This window comes from Terrapene carolina, unplaced genomic scaffold, assembly GCF_002925995.2.
Source record: "Terrapene carolina triunguis isolate 2854851 unplaced genomic scaffold, T_m_triunguis-2.0 Scaffold714, whole genome shotgun sequence".
Classification (NCBI taxonomy): Eukaryota; Metazoa; Chordata; order Testudines; family Emydidae; genus Terrapene; species Terrapene triunguis.
Window position 1 is genome coordinate 11010771 of NW_020665065.1, and position 14834 is coordinate 11025604.

The following is a 14834-nucleotide window of genomic DNA, read 5'->3' on the forward strand; positions in this document are numbered from 1 at the left end:
ATTCAAATCAGTGAGAATAGGATAGCAGTGAACGCCTGGGATTTTGCAACTTCTTTCTTTTAACTCATTCTATTGTGCTAAGGGAGTGCGAGGAGTTTCAGCTCAGTGGAGGATGTCTCTTGCCTTTGGTATTAACTAGGCACAGCAAGGTGAGATGAAGGCGCCTTAGCTTGGTTTTTTCTGGCTTTTATTGATTTTTTTCTGTCACCATCTTAATGTAAATTAAGCAGGGTTTTTTTGTGTGTGATAATTATAGATAAATGTATTTAAAGTAGATCTGGATTTTGTCGTCCTGGAGAAAAGGAGGAAGAGTAATTTTTCCCCCCATCCCTGTCATATGTTCATTTTAATTAGCAATTTTAAAAAATTGAAAATAAAAGAGGAAAATGAATAGGTGTTGAACCAGCCTGTGATATGTAAATGCCAACTAGTAATTACCTAAAACCTCAATTTTCTTTCTGTTTCATCTTGCAAAACATTTCATTTCCACTGAGTGAAAACACTTAATTTGGGCTGCGTTCCTTGGTGAACCCAGCCTCTCAGATCCTGCGCCTCCCCCAGGTCTCAGCTAGGGGGAGTACTGGCTCTGTGCTTACACAGCGCTTGCAGCTCTGTCTGTCCCAAGGTTATGCCTCTCGTGCCATCCTGGTGGTTTTACTCTGAATTGAATGGAAATCCACCCCCACCCTCCCATGCCCAACCTTTAATCTGGTTTCAGAGTGCCTTGCTCTTTCCAGTATTGCTGAATTCTAGGCAGTCTGTGGCATCTAATATTTTTTACTTTTCACCTGGGTGTTGTCATCTTGGCATTCTTGAGTTAGATTTCATTCATAGAACTCTCTGTAGCCTGAGTTTCTGGATTCCTGAGACTTCTGATTTTAAATGTATTGACCCTTCTTCCTCTTTCATTACTGTTTTGCTCTCTCAGTTCAGGATCCCTGATGTAGATCTCATGCCGAGCTTGTTTTTTTTCCTACCTTCATTCCTTCGGGTTCTGGATCCTGGGACTCTTGCTTTATATTTCATTCATTTTTCTCTCTCTATTTTGAGTGAGAGCTATAAAATTTGACTTCCTAGGACTGTAAAATAAAGTTCATGTAGGTTTCTCTTGCCTGTTAACTTTTGGGAGCTCCCTTTTAATATGTGTTTGTGTAGCATGCAGCACAACGGGGCCCCGTCCTGGTTGGGGGCCAGAAAGAAAGCTCTGTGTACCAGGGAAATGTAAATTAGGAGCCTTAGAGCCATGTCTCTCTCATTAGCGACCTCCAGATACTCTGCTTAGAAAGAACAAGTACTTTTTGTGATCTATAAATTAGGGGTCCTGGGACCCTGAACCCTGAGTTAAGAAAAGGTGGGGTTTGAACTGGGAACTGGAAGCTTGGATTAGAGAGAGCTCTATGTGTGGTGTCCCAGGACCCTGGCTCTAGAGAGCTCTGCCTGGAATCTCAAGGAACATTGCCTCTTTAGTGAGATATATGGCTTCATAATTAGCCCCTTGCATTTTTTCATGAGTGCTAGCATCAGCGTTCTACAATGTGTTTCCCTGATTAACAGCTGCTTTGCAACTATTTCCTTGTGCCACCGATGACCATATTTGTCAAGTTAGTCCTGACAGAGCACTGATTTCTTACTAAAATGCAGCATTTCTGTTTGAAGGGGTTCTCTTGCTGCTCACGGTGCCAGGCTTTTAAGTCAGCCCTTGTTACAATGTGAGCTGGCTTTAGCCTGACGCTTGTTAACAGGATTCTGGGTATCTCCTTTGGAGTAGGAGTACAGAAACCTTTCACAGACAATTTAATCTTCTGAGCTTTGCAAACGTGCAGCCTTTCACAGAGGGGTGGTGAGAGAGAGGGGGTATTGCAGTAGGCTATGTATTGATCAGTTCCATTTGCCCTGTAGCCGTGGCCTTCTGCTCTGGCTAAAATAAGGTTAGCTTTTGTTAATACTGCCATATTATTTTTAATACACTTTAAAAAAATAATTCCCAAAACTTTTACATACGTCATATATATTGCCAGTGTTGATTGCCTTCCGCACATGTAATGTAAACTATCTGGGCATAGTTCATGGCCTGTGCCTCCACTGCTTAATGAAAAGGAAGGTTGCATTTAAACGGACACAAAGCTGTTCAGAGACAGACCTCTCCTAACGATGTATAATCTCAGACCCAACCTTTAGTTCTCAGGTCATCCTGAAGTCTTGCTCTGTGAACAAATACTATTCAGAGGATCCCCAATATTAGGGGATCTAACACGTCTCACTCATTGCTCCCTCAGTGGCACTTTAGTCTGATTTCCATCTTCATCTCTTTTTTCAAGTCCTGCATAGCTGTGATGAGTGTGTGGGATGATTTTTTGGAAGGGGGTGGGGAAGGGGTTGCTTGCCCCTGCATCATCTTCTGAACCATGTGTTTTATTTTTCACATGCCAGCAGCTGATAAAGCAGCTTGGGTTCCTTATGTAAAAACCCTGTTGCTGTGAGCATAATAGTAAAGAGGGCTGACTTCACCTTCCTCGCCAACACCAGAGGAGAGGGAGATTGGGGGTGTGGGTGAGGGACCTTGGACCAATGTCAAAGTGCAGTGCCTTAGCCGGGAATTTCCTCAGCTTGCTGCACTCCCGCAACATCTGCAGTAAAGTTCCTGTCTCCATGTTACATCTGTGACATTGAGGTGGAATATTTGCCTGAATTTATGTAATTTGGCTGGACACAAATATATCCCATGGATAGCCACATTCATCTTCTAATTAGAAAATCAAACGATATCCCAAGATCTGCTGCGGCGTTTCCCCCACGGTATTTCTGATCAAAAGTGTGTCTGATTCCATTGCAGAAGAAGGGCTGATGGGATAGCAGGTTTATGGTGTTAATTCACTTTTAACAACTGAATACACTATTTTTCGTTAAGAAAAATAAAGGACAGAGATCTACTGGTTAAATGCGGTCCGCTGGCCACTGTGTGCTGGCAGTCTGAGAATCTGAGTTGGTAATATGATGATTCACACTACTTGGCAATGTCCTAATATTAGAAAATTTTGGTCAAGTGTTACAAATGTTACATAAATAGTATGGAACAATATATTTCCAGCTGAGTCAGAATTCTATTTGCTGTATGGGTTTTCATCTATGCATGGGACTGCAAAGTTTTATTTTATTTTATTTTTAATGGACTGCAATTGTTCTTGTTCGTTCAAATAGAGAATGATCCTTAGAAAGTAGGAAAGCTCTCTTGTCCGTTCTTGTAAAAAATTGGCATGTTGTCATGGCCAGAATTGTTCCAAACTAGAGAAACATAGGCTCAGGAGGCATTTTGGAGATGGAATGTAATATTTTTAATAAATGTTTTTGTTGAAATGCTTACATTTTGCAAAACAAAAATATCTCCCAATAAATGGCTGCAATCAATATAACATTAAAAATGGATATACTTAAGAAAATAACAGAAGGGAAAATGTTTCATTTTAGATTACATTTTTTTTAATATAAACTGATAATATTAATGTATGAATCCAAGAGCTTGCAACATTCTGGTTCCGACAAGTCCTTTGTGTCTGTTTTACAAGCTCACTAGAAGCGGGAGGGGAATGTGGAAGAGTTCCCAAAGAAACAAGTAATTAACATAAGAAGGAAAGTGGTTTTGATATGTTCGCACATCTAGGTGTCTGCTTATTTGGACATTTTTCTTATTCAGCACATTATCCTAAAGTTATTAGTTTGGGTGCTATATATTTCTGCATTGGGCGTAGTGATATCAGAGCAATTTAAATGCGTGATTTGCCTGTCGCCAGCATTTCCAAGGGACAGATCAAGCGGCACATAAACGAGACCAAAATGTACTTTATGTGGGGTGTTCTGCTCTATTATTTTATGACTTGAAATTATTGAATGTAAACTAAAAAAATCCAACTGTTCCCCTCCCCCCTAACTTTGAAGTGTGCCGGGACTTTGTCAAATTCCCGTTAAAATAAAGATGTCAATTTCATCTCCCTTCCAAATTCATTTATCATGCTTTTTTAAAAGGTGTTTTCTGCTTTACCTGATGTTTAAATTGGATTCGCTCGTTTATGCTGTTCTTTGCTGTATCCCCCACGTTTTTCTTAAATGAATTAGTAATGACAGCGTACTCCATCATACCCTCTCTACAGCCACTTTAAGGGAAGCCTGGTGATCTAAACCTTTTAACCTATTAAAGATGATTTTCCCCAATTGAATCAGACCCACCACAGGTGTAATAACTAATCATTTAAACTACACCTGCTATTATGTATTTTTAAGCCATTATGCATGTTGGATAGATGATAATTCATGTTTATTGCATTGTCCAATGGATCCGTTTTGCCTACACTAGCCTGATTAATGTATTTAAAGAAATAAGAGATGCAATTTAAAAAAAAAAACACATTGATGGAATGCACTGAGGAGTACATTGAAAGTGCCATTAAACCCATCAGAACTTTGCTCTCTGACCAGAAATGCATATTCCAAGGGCTGGATTCAAAACCAAGGTGAAACTTTGTTCATTTCAATAGTGATGCTAGATTTTTTTTTTTTTTTCTGTCATGAAAATTTTTTAAAACAACTTTAGATCTTAACTCTAGAAGCTGCCTTGTAGCTTGCACTTCTTGCAAATCCTCTTTCTCCTTCTCTTGCACTCAGTACAGCTTATAGGGAATGCAGATGCCACCATTTGGGGTGAAAACCACACTCTTCTTCCTTGTACATGGAAGACCAGCTTCATCTAAGTACAGGGAGGGAGCAATCTCTCACCTCAATATGGATATGTCTGTCTTCTAAGTCAACTTCAAGCACCGTTATCCCCTTCTGTGCCACATCCAGAGCAGATGTCTTTTATAGAGGCAGATCAGATGGTTTTCCACAGTGCAGCAGGATGTACCGTGTATGTGACTGGATGGCTGAGGGGATTAATATTGGAATATGGAGCTTTTCTCTTAGTCCTGTGTGGTATGACCCATAGTAGTTACAATGTGGTGACTGCTCAGCAGACTGTGTGAAATGAGTTGGTGGGCCTCAGCTCTGTGCACTGCATCAAAAGCACTATCACAACTGGTGCAAAATTGGCCTCCTTCTAGGTAATATCAGCAGAGAGACAAAGGATTGAATGGGCTATGGAGAGTCAACGCCCCTCATATCCTTAATGGTGATTCCTCCAGAACAGGCCTGAGGGACATAGGCAGGGGTGTGTGTGGAGATTTGCCCTGTTATATACACTCTGTACATAGAGAGGAATCCAGCACCTTTCACTGGCACTTTAAGGGACTGCAATCATTGTGTGGGTGCAAAAAGTGTCATCCCAGTCCTTACACTCTATGGAAATATGGGCCTTTAAGTCCTAAGTCACTTAAAGGTTCATCTTCTAGAGCATCATGAAGTCAAAGTTCTTAGACCAAAGCTGTATTTAGTTTCTACCACAGCAGAGCATAAATATAACCATTTATCTGCCCAGTTGGGTCACTTGGAAAATAAAACTTAATCTTTGTCTTTGGTAGGTTAGTGTGATCCAAGACAAGGAAAATAACCTCTTACCTGCTAATAACAGGATCAGGTATCCTAATGGAGTTTGTTTCACACTAAGCAGTGTTTCAGCTTGGTAAAAAATGTTCAAGGAGAAACTTCTCTAAGTCAAATTATTAATGCTGTACTATCTGATTAGAGATGAGCCTGAGCCACAAATTCTGATCTGGATCCAAAGATTCCCCAAAGTCAGATCTGGGGTCTGGTCCAGTCCGTCAACATCTGATGCTGGATTTGATGCCTTGATGTTGTAGTTCAGAATTTATTTAGAATCAGAATTTTGAATGTTCTTAACTCAGAGCTTTTCACTCTTCTGTTTCTCCAATCTTCTCACCCTAATCAGATCACAACAGCAGTGAAGTTTCTACAGAACTCCCGGGTCCGCCAAAGTCCGCTCGCAACCAGAAGAGCTTTTCTCAAGAAAAAAGGTACAGATTCATCAGTCTCATTCTCTGTTCTTAGTATTAATGAGGGGGCTTGGGAGTGGGATGTAGGCCAGGAGTTATTGCTGTGGAAAATTAGGTATTGAAGGAAAAAAGATCTCTTGTCCCAGGAAATTTTTAGTGGGGGGTCAAGGCAGCTCAGTTTTCCTCCCTGCAAGTCAGAGGTAATATTGGCACTAGACACGGCATTGTAGAATGAGTTATGGGAATTTTGGGGTTAACTACCAGTAGAGGTCTTCAGAAGCGAGGACAGTTTAGAGTTACAGGCTAGATGGTCAATTCTAACTCCTTAATGACATTGGCTTTAAAATGACCAGCTGTAGTTAAAAGGTCAACTGCTTCAGAAGAGATCCGGAGAGAGGAATGAAGGAAGAGGGACATGGTAAGAGTAAACAAGGTCAGGTTAAGGTCAAGCTTGGGGTCAGCCTGACTTTCAGCCTGAAATGGCAGATTACTGACCGTGCATGGCCCTTTCTATAGCAGGGGCAGGACGGATCCTGACAAATACAATATCGTCTCAAGCCAATGGAGCCTGCTTTGGCCACAGCCTGATAATAGTTTTCCCTTCTGTTTATAAAGGAACTGACTTTGTTTTTTCCTTTGATGTTCTGAAGTTTTAAGACAACAATTTAGGAATTTACTAGCACATTTCAGGTGACGTTTATTCCAGTGCAGATTGCCCAGCCAAGAACCCTCCACATCACTTAAGTCCTTAGCGTGGGACTTACATGATAAAGAGGCTCATGCCCTGGAGTGAATTTCATGCTTTACAGAGTTAGAAAAGGTAGTTTAAGTGCGGGGGGGGGGGGGGGGGGGAGGAGGGGGGGGGTGTAAGTGCAAACTCCAAAATTATGGGGGATGGGGACCCATTTTTACATTAGTGTTGTGATTTATTACAGTGTAATTTTAATTCTTCAGCCAAAGACCTTGAGCTATGGAAAGTAAGAAATCCCAGGGCTATATTAGCCAGGTTGGAGATATGAATTGTTTAGTGAAATCCATGAGACTTGATGGCATGAGATAATCTACTTACAGGGACCCCTGCTCATCTTGGGGCAGAAAGCACTAAGGATGGAATGGCAGGAGTTGTGTTCTAACAGCTTTGCCACAAACTGTACTCTGCAGGATCGTTTGGAATAGGGTCCTTTCCCCGCTGGCCCTAGTGTCAGTTACAAAGCAGCCCAGCAAGGTGGTGCAACTCTGCTAGGTGTGTTGTTTGTCCTGCTCTGCCATCAGGATGGCATTGGATTTGCCAGTATTGCAAAATTTGGAGCTTGTTGGCCACTCTCCTCTGTGAGTTTTTCCTTGAAATATGTGGACCTACAGGGAGCAATTAATCATAAAAGCTTGGGGATTTCAACTCTATCATCGAAGCAATGAAGCAGGGGAAAGCTGAGCCTAAAAGCTGTGCTGATTACCCGGGGTAACCTGATACAAAATCTATTGTTGCCGAGAGATTCTTAGCCCCCAGTATATCGTGCAATATTATAACCGCCTGATCTTCTCGTCTGCTGACAATGACCAGTTATTCCTCATTTTCTCTCTCAACGTAGCTGGGTTAGAATTTCATTTGCAGAAGGTATTTAGAGCAATTTAGAGACAAATGTCTCTGGTGTTTGCTCTGCACTTCCCCACCGCAGGCTTCGCTGAGCAGTTTTTAGTATCAGGAGCTCCATCTAATCTGTTTAATTTTAATAAATCCCTGACTGGGAGAAGAGGAGGGGTGGGGAGAAGGAGGCAGAGAGACACTGTGGCCCGACTAATACTACTTGTGAATTACTTGGCTAATAATTACCGAAGAGGAGAAACTGTTTGGTAGAACTGTTTGTTCCTGTTTGTTAATTCCCTCCCTCCCCTTTGCGCTAATTGCTCATATGGAAACTTAACTGTAGGAGAAAGTCCAGCAATGCCTGCACCCAGGAGTCATTGGGAACTTGATCATATGGGATCTGCCCACTTGATCATATTATGTTACCTTTGCTCAATGCTCCAGAGCAAAGAGGCGCACATGTACATCATGCCAGTTGTGCCCTAAGGGGCAGGAAAAATTCTTTCCTAACCCTAGATGTGACTAGTTCAACCCTGGGCATATGAAGGAGAATTAACATGGTTGAGTATTCAGTTCCATTTACACCCTGAGATCTACCCATTGGTATTCTAAGTAACTATCCAGTGTTTTTCCTGAATTCTAGTAAAGCGTATTCTCCCAGGACTTCCTGGAGTGGAAATTTCAAGACTTATCCTCTGAGGAAAAAATCCTGTCCATGTATTCATTAGTAATTACTGTGCAAGTCTGCAGCATGTTTCATCAAGGATCTCGTGACTTCGAGAATCATAGAGATTAAGGCCAGGAAGAACCACCAGATCATCTTGTTGGCCTTCCTGTATATCACAGGCCACTGACACCACTCAGCACCAGTCCCAGAGCCTAGGCTTCATCCCACAACCAAACATCTACAGTGCAATTTTATAGCCCTGCAACCTGAGCCCCGTGAGCCCTAGTCAGCTGACACGGGCCAGCCATGTGTGGTTTATTGCAGTGTATACATACCCTGAGAGGGTTAAGCTGCCTGACCCAAGGGCACACAGCAAGGCAGTGACAGAGTTAAGAATAGAACCCAGGAGTCCTGACTAGCAGTCCCCTGTTCAAACCCCTAGACAACACTCCTTCCTTATATCATATATTATATCATATATCATAGCATATCTATCATACCATATCATAAACATTTCTACGAACCCCTATGTTAAAAATAACTTTGCACATATCTCTGTAGGGAATAATACAGAGGCATCATTTCCTGGGAGGATTTTGCAGTTGGTCTGGTTGTAGTTTCTTCCAGCAGATTTTGCTGCAGAGAGTGGGGCAGGACCACTGGCTTTCTGAGAGCTGTAAGGAAAGAGATTGATACCCTGGCTGTGGGGGAGCTCTCTGCTACCCTAGTTGCAATCTGTTCCAGTAGGAGTGGATGTAGGGAATGTAGGGGTACGAGCACTGGCAGCAGGGGTACTCCCAGGTACTGCAGTCTCAGTTTTGCTTAGGAAATTTCACATCTGGGACTTGCAGTGAAACAATGCCTTGAATTATAATCTTGACTTTTTTTAAATAAACATCTCTTTCGTGAAAAGGCAAATCCAATTTTATTTTTTTAAACATTATTTAATATTTAATATAGAAATTGTGATCCCAGAGGTGCATGTCAGTTCAGTGGGAAATGAAGGTTACTTTAGAATTATCAGCTGGGTTGGGTTTGTTTTCGTGTGAAACAGCAGCTGGGTGGTAGTGGAGGGAGGCTGCCCCTATTTCTGTCCAGTTAAGAGGTTGGGGGTCGTATATTACAGGCCTGGGATAATAAGCCTGATGAAGATGGAGAGAGTGAGGAAAGTGTCCTGGATTTAAGGTCCTTCAAAAGTTCAATGAGATTTCTGCGTCGTCTTGAACACTTTAAAACTTTCTGAATACAGAGACATTAATGAGAAACATGAAGTTATTAGAATCATTTATCATTTTCTTTGAAGCTTACACTGGCATTTTGTGTAATTTATGACATTTCCTCCTTTTTTTTGTGAACTTCTTCAGATGAAGGGGAAAAGCAGCTGTTTTCCTTCAGAGTATCTGAAAGAAAAAAAAAAGATGCTGTTTGTTTTTTGTCCAAGCAGCTGATTTTGCTGATGATACGCCACAGAGAATCAGTGGCGCCTGGGGAGTAATTAGACAGCATGTGGGGTTTGAACCCTGGTGGAAATGTGTCTGTTGTTGAGCTGTTGTGGCTCAGATGTCCTGTAATGCTCAACTACCCATCCAGTAGCTCATGCGGGTTAAAATTGTGTGTTTTGAATCTATAACATGTGACTGCAAAGGGAGGATGATCCAGTGGTTAGGGTGCTAGGCTATGGCTTGGGAGCCTCTGTCCAAATCCCTGCTCAGTCATAGACTTCCTGTGTGACCGTGGGCAAGTTACTTAGCCTCTGTTCCCCATTTGTGAAATGGAGATCATAGCACTGCCCGACTTCACAGGAGTAAGGAGAATAAATTCATTCAAGATTGTGAGGTGCTTAGGTACTACAGTGCTGGGGGCCTTATAAGTACCTTAGATAGACTATGGTCGCTGTTGAATTACATTGGGGAAGAGTAAATCCAGAAATTTGCAGGGTCAGAAACTCTCTTCAGAACACTTATTACCTTGATTGGTGCTTTGTATGTTCATATACACCTGCTTCCCAACCGAGTCAAACTTCTGTTTGATGAGATGCGCAGGAGGTCAGTGGGAAGCTTTGCCCTTAACATGTTGGGTCTATTAATCTGTTTCATTACCTCAGCTTGTAGAAAGCAAGTTAATACAACAGGAGTACGTACCCCTGTTATTTTTGCGGATACAGACTAACACGGCTGCTACTCTGAAACAAGTTAATACAGAAGTTTTTCCACGGCTCTGTTGCCTGTGGGTCCCACACAGCTTTTGCAGTGCAGTTCAAGTAAAGAGTATGACAGAAGTGGGAGGTTGTTGTCAGACTGGAGGATAGAAGGCAGCTGGAGATGAGGGCTCCTAAGCTGCTGATAAAGAGGCAGTGCATGAATTTTGGAGTTTTAAGTGCCCCACCCCACAAAAGGACCAAAGGTATTTACTCCTCAGGAAACAAAAGTACTGAATCCAGGAATCTGCTGTAGAAAATCAGCTCCCTTCTCTTCCTCCTTTTAATCAACTGCATTCCTGGAAGTTGAAACCCCACCAGTAACTAAACAGCCTCTTTGCTGAAGACAAACCACTGCAGAAAACCCTGGTGGATCACCTTGAGGATGGGAGAGGAGGGGCTACAGCCTGCAGTTGAAGAGTTTTAAGGGGAGTAAATTCTTCTGCAGATTTCAATTTAACTCTCTTTTATTACTTTCCTTTTTTATAATTTAAGTCCATTTCATGAGGCAGTTTGCATGTCCTTGAATGGAATCTTGTTACCATGAAAGCTTTTTTAGCATTGATTTCATAAGTCTTAATTTAATAGCTCCATCATTACTGAGAAGCCCTGAGAGTGAGGCCCTAGCTTTCCAGGTCACTGACCTTTTAATTACAAACCTTGTTCTGATGGCCAGGTTATCGACTGGACAGCTCCCAGCTTCTGCCCCCAGGATGAAAGTGAAAATAACGGCCTTTCCTCCCCCACCTCCAGAAAAGGGAGGAAAAGAAAAGTAACCTCTTGTGTTTCTAAAATTAATTTTCTCCTTCAGCTTTACTTTGTAATTAATTCTTTAACATGTCTCAGTGAAGCTTGAACAGTTTTTACAAAGCTTTTCCTTGAGCACAAAATGCAATGCAAGTCAACGGAGTCCAGTGACAGCTCATGCAAAAAGATCCAGTTAGTAATGTGCTGCCAAGACCCACCCATCCCAGGAGGATTGCAGAGGACCTCTCCTCCAGCTTCTGAAGACACACTTAGTTTGACTCAGGGATGTGTAGAGGGGTCGTAGATCCAGACTAGTCTAGTCATTCTCTCTTGACTTAGCAGGATATGGATTTAGGAGGAGAGGAGCAAGAAATGGAGCTAAGGCATTAAGAGACAGATTTTCAGCCAGCCTTTGTTTTTTGTGTGCCTACTTCTGTGCATGCAACATGCTAGTGGTTGCTTATCCCTTATCGCACTTACAGATTGTATAACTGGCTGTCCAGCTGTCTAAATGGTGTGTGCAAATGACTGTACAGACCCCATGAGTAGCATGGACAACAAAAAAGGGATGGAAAACTAGAGGCCAGAGTTGAAAATGTGGCTGTTAGTAACTTCAGTTTGTTTCCAATTACATGAGAATTCTCACTGTATTATGCATGCAATACAACCGGAGCCAACAACCTCAGACCAGAGTAAGAGAAAAGAGCTGAATGGAATGGCCCAAACCAGGGAGGATGCTTACTCCAGACAGTGATTCAGAAGTTTGGAACAGCCGCTCAGATATGATAAAAACCTTTGTAGACAGATAAAACGAGAGTGCTGAAGAGAGGTTGGATGGCACTTTCCCATGGAAACAGAGTATTTGCAAAGTAAATAATTGTCTACATTTCTGTAGTGCATTTCATTTGAGGCTCTTGGAGCACATTACACCCATCAGCTGATTCAGACTCTCATCATCCTCTTAAGAGATATAAAAGGGTTATGATGAGATCACTTCACCTACCATTGAAATGGAGCCACCTTGAAGGTACAATGCAGCAGCTGTTTAACAATATTGCAAGAGTTTTAGGACAGGAAATGAAGAATACTGTATCCAAGTGATCTTGCAGGGGGAGACTTGTAGGGATGGAGAATGTAATTACCTGAGTTAAAAATTTGCTAAGATACTTGAAAGGCACCAGGGCATCTTCAATGACCACAAAGAGTCGGGTTCTCTGTTTTATGTCTCATATGAAAGGCACAGCCCAGTATCCTTTTACATTATTCTAGGACACTGGCTCCTTATTAAGTTTGAGGAAAGAATACCCAACACCCCTTTCTGCAGTATTGTTGTGGTTGTGAAGGCTAATTCCCCACTCTGGCACTTCGAGTGCAGAAGGTGGGGGCCCACAAAGATTCTAAAAATTAATACTGGCCACTCCAGGCTTGTATTAAACTCCCAAAATTACAGCTTCTCTCTGACCTTGGATGGGTAGATGCAGCCATCACCCAAGTGCAGAACCCCTTTGAGAATCCAGGAAGGCGCAATTGGGAATTCCTTCCTGTGGGGTACCCTCAAGCCCTTTCACCCGCCCTCGGGGGAAGAGCTGAGAAAGAAAAAAAAAGAAATCAGCTGTTCCCACCAGCTAATTAAACAACCTGTGCACAAACCTCTTAAAACACAAAAATCCAATTCTGTTCTTAAAAAAGGTAAATTTTATTAATTAAAAAAAAAAAGAAAGAAAATGCATCTGGGAATTTAGGCATTTGCTAGATTAAAAAAAAAAACTACAAGGATTAAGCATCAAGAATAGCTTTCTTGAGGTCCATCTTAAAGGTTACAAGCAAAACAAAAGCACCTGGGGTTAGCACAGAGGAATCCACAAGCCATAAAGGAATAAAAGAGAGAAATCTAATTGCATCTTCTTAGACATTTCCTGATCTACTTACATATCTGGGGTTTCAAATGAGTAGTTTCTAGGTATGATACTGATGGGTTTTCATACCTGGCCCAAGCTCTTACAGTATAGCTCTGTCCTGTCCGCCTCTCCCCGGAGAACAACCCAGACAGACAATAGGGTAGTCATTTTTCAATTTTAAAAAGTTCTAGCCTTCCCATTGGCTCTTCTGGCCAGGTGTCCACTCACTTCTTTTTCCCTATTCATAGCACTGAGACTTTTTAACCCTTTATGGGTAGAGCGATTAGAGAACAGCTACTAAGAGGTATTTTATAGCTACTGGCTGGCTGGGTGTCCATAAAAGAGAGCTCCCCCCCCCCTTCATTTATCACAGTGGGCTTTGAAGGCCTCGCTACCATGTATTGAGCCAAGATGACTCTGTTTATCTTGTGAGATCTGATGGGCTCCCTAGGACCTCAAACGGGAGCCGTAGAATGAAGAGACTGAACACTTTTCAGCACTAGCAAACTTGCAACTGTTCCCATCTGAATCCAAGTTATCTGCAGTCACATCTGCTCTTGGCACTCTGCTAATGTTTGCCCAGTGCTGATAATGTTCAGCATATACAGAGAAGATTCCTGCTTCAGGTTGCTCATGACCCAATAGTACAAATGCATTCATGAGTTGGAGATTAGGATCACAGCTCTATGTTGTTAGTTTAATTTTTTTTTTCCTGAAAGTGATTGAGAATCTCCATCCATCTGCTAAGAAGACATGTCTCCCTATCCTGCCAGTCTCGCATGTGCATATCCGTCATCTGGTGTTCTGTGCCAGCCTATTCATCATGCTGACTCTTCCCCCATCAATTTTCCCACTGCTTGTGTTATCTGAACTTGTCATGAACTCTACAGATTTTCTCAGCTTTGTGCCAAGAGGAAATGTGCAACAGCAGTGCCAGCAAAGCTTCACCAACCGATCAACTGTTAGGATATCCCGGGGAGTTGATTAGATAGGACTATTCCTTGGGGCTGCTGAGCCTTTGGAAAAAGGTGGAGCTTTTAGGATGAGGGATATAAATTCCTCCTTCCCCCTTCCTCCAAGATTTGGAAGAAAGATAGGGGGCAAGCCACTGGACCCCCATACAAATGGGGAGAATGATTCACATCCTGCCTCTGATTATGGCCAGTGCCTGGGATTTTAGAGATGACAAAAAACATGCAACTTCCGGGATAGCTGCTTGTTGATGCTGGAGACAAAAGAAGGGGAGATCCTTCCTGGTCACTGCAAGAGATCATCTTATGTTCTGACGCATGGGCTTTGCTTAGCATAAATGTTATCAATTGTTGAAAAATCACCCAGCCTTTATTTTTGATAGGAAATAGCAGGGATGGAATCAAGAATGGAACTGGGAAGCACAGTGAATGCCTCTAAACGTTTAGTTCTGGTCAGGAGACTTTAGAAATGATTTCTTTGTGTTTGAAACTCCACTGTGATCAAGGGACGCTTAATAATTTTTTTTTAAGTTGCATTGTATAACACTGTAAAAGCTTGAAATTAGAGCTGGTTGAAAAATTAAATTTCTGTCCTATGGGAAATTCTGAGATATTGAATTGGAATAAAAAGTTGAAAATTCAGAATTTTTTGCAAAATGAAGTATTCCAAAATATTTTCTTACTATTATAATTTATAATATAAGGGACAGATGTAATAAAACATAATATAAAAGTCAAAATGATGAAATTGAAACAGAATATTTTGATGATATCAAAACAAAATGTTTTGATAACTTCTCATTGAAAACATCAATGATATTGAGATCTTC

The 14834-nt window shown here is 41.7% G+C and overlaps 1 protein-coding gene across 2 annotated transcripts in view; it reads left to right on the forward strand.

The window, feature by feature from the left end:
- The window catches only part of PEX14 (peroxisomal biogenesis factor 14), a 98105-nt gene that overhangs the window by 43253 nt on the left and 40018 nt on the right, over nt 1-14834 (forward strand). For both annotated transcript variants that reach the window (XR_002908718.3, XM_024210617.3), the window contains exon 3: nt 5876-5960. Coding sequence is in view for 1 of the 2 variants with exons in the window: in XM_024210617.3 (XP_024066385.1) it covers nt 5876-5960 (85 nt within the window). In the remaining variant the exon portion in view is untranslated. The remainder of the gene's footprint in view (nt 1-5875; nt 5961-14834) is intronic.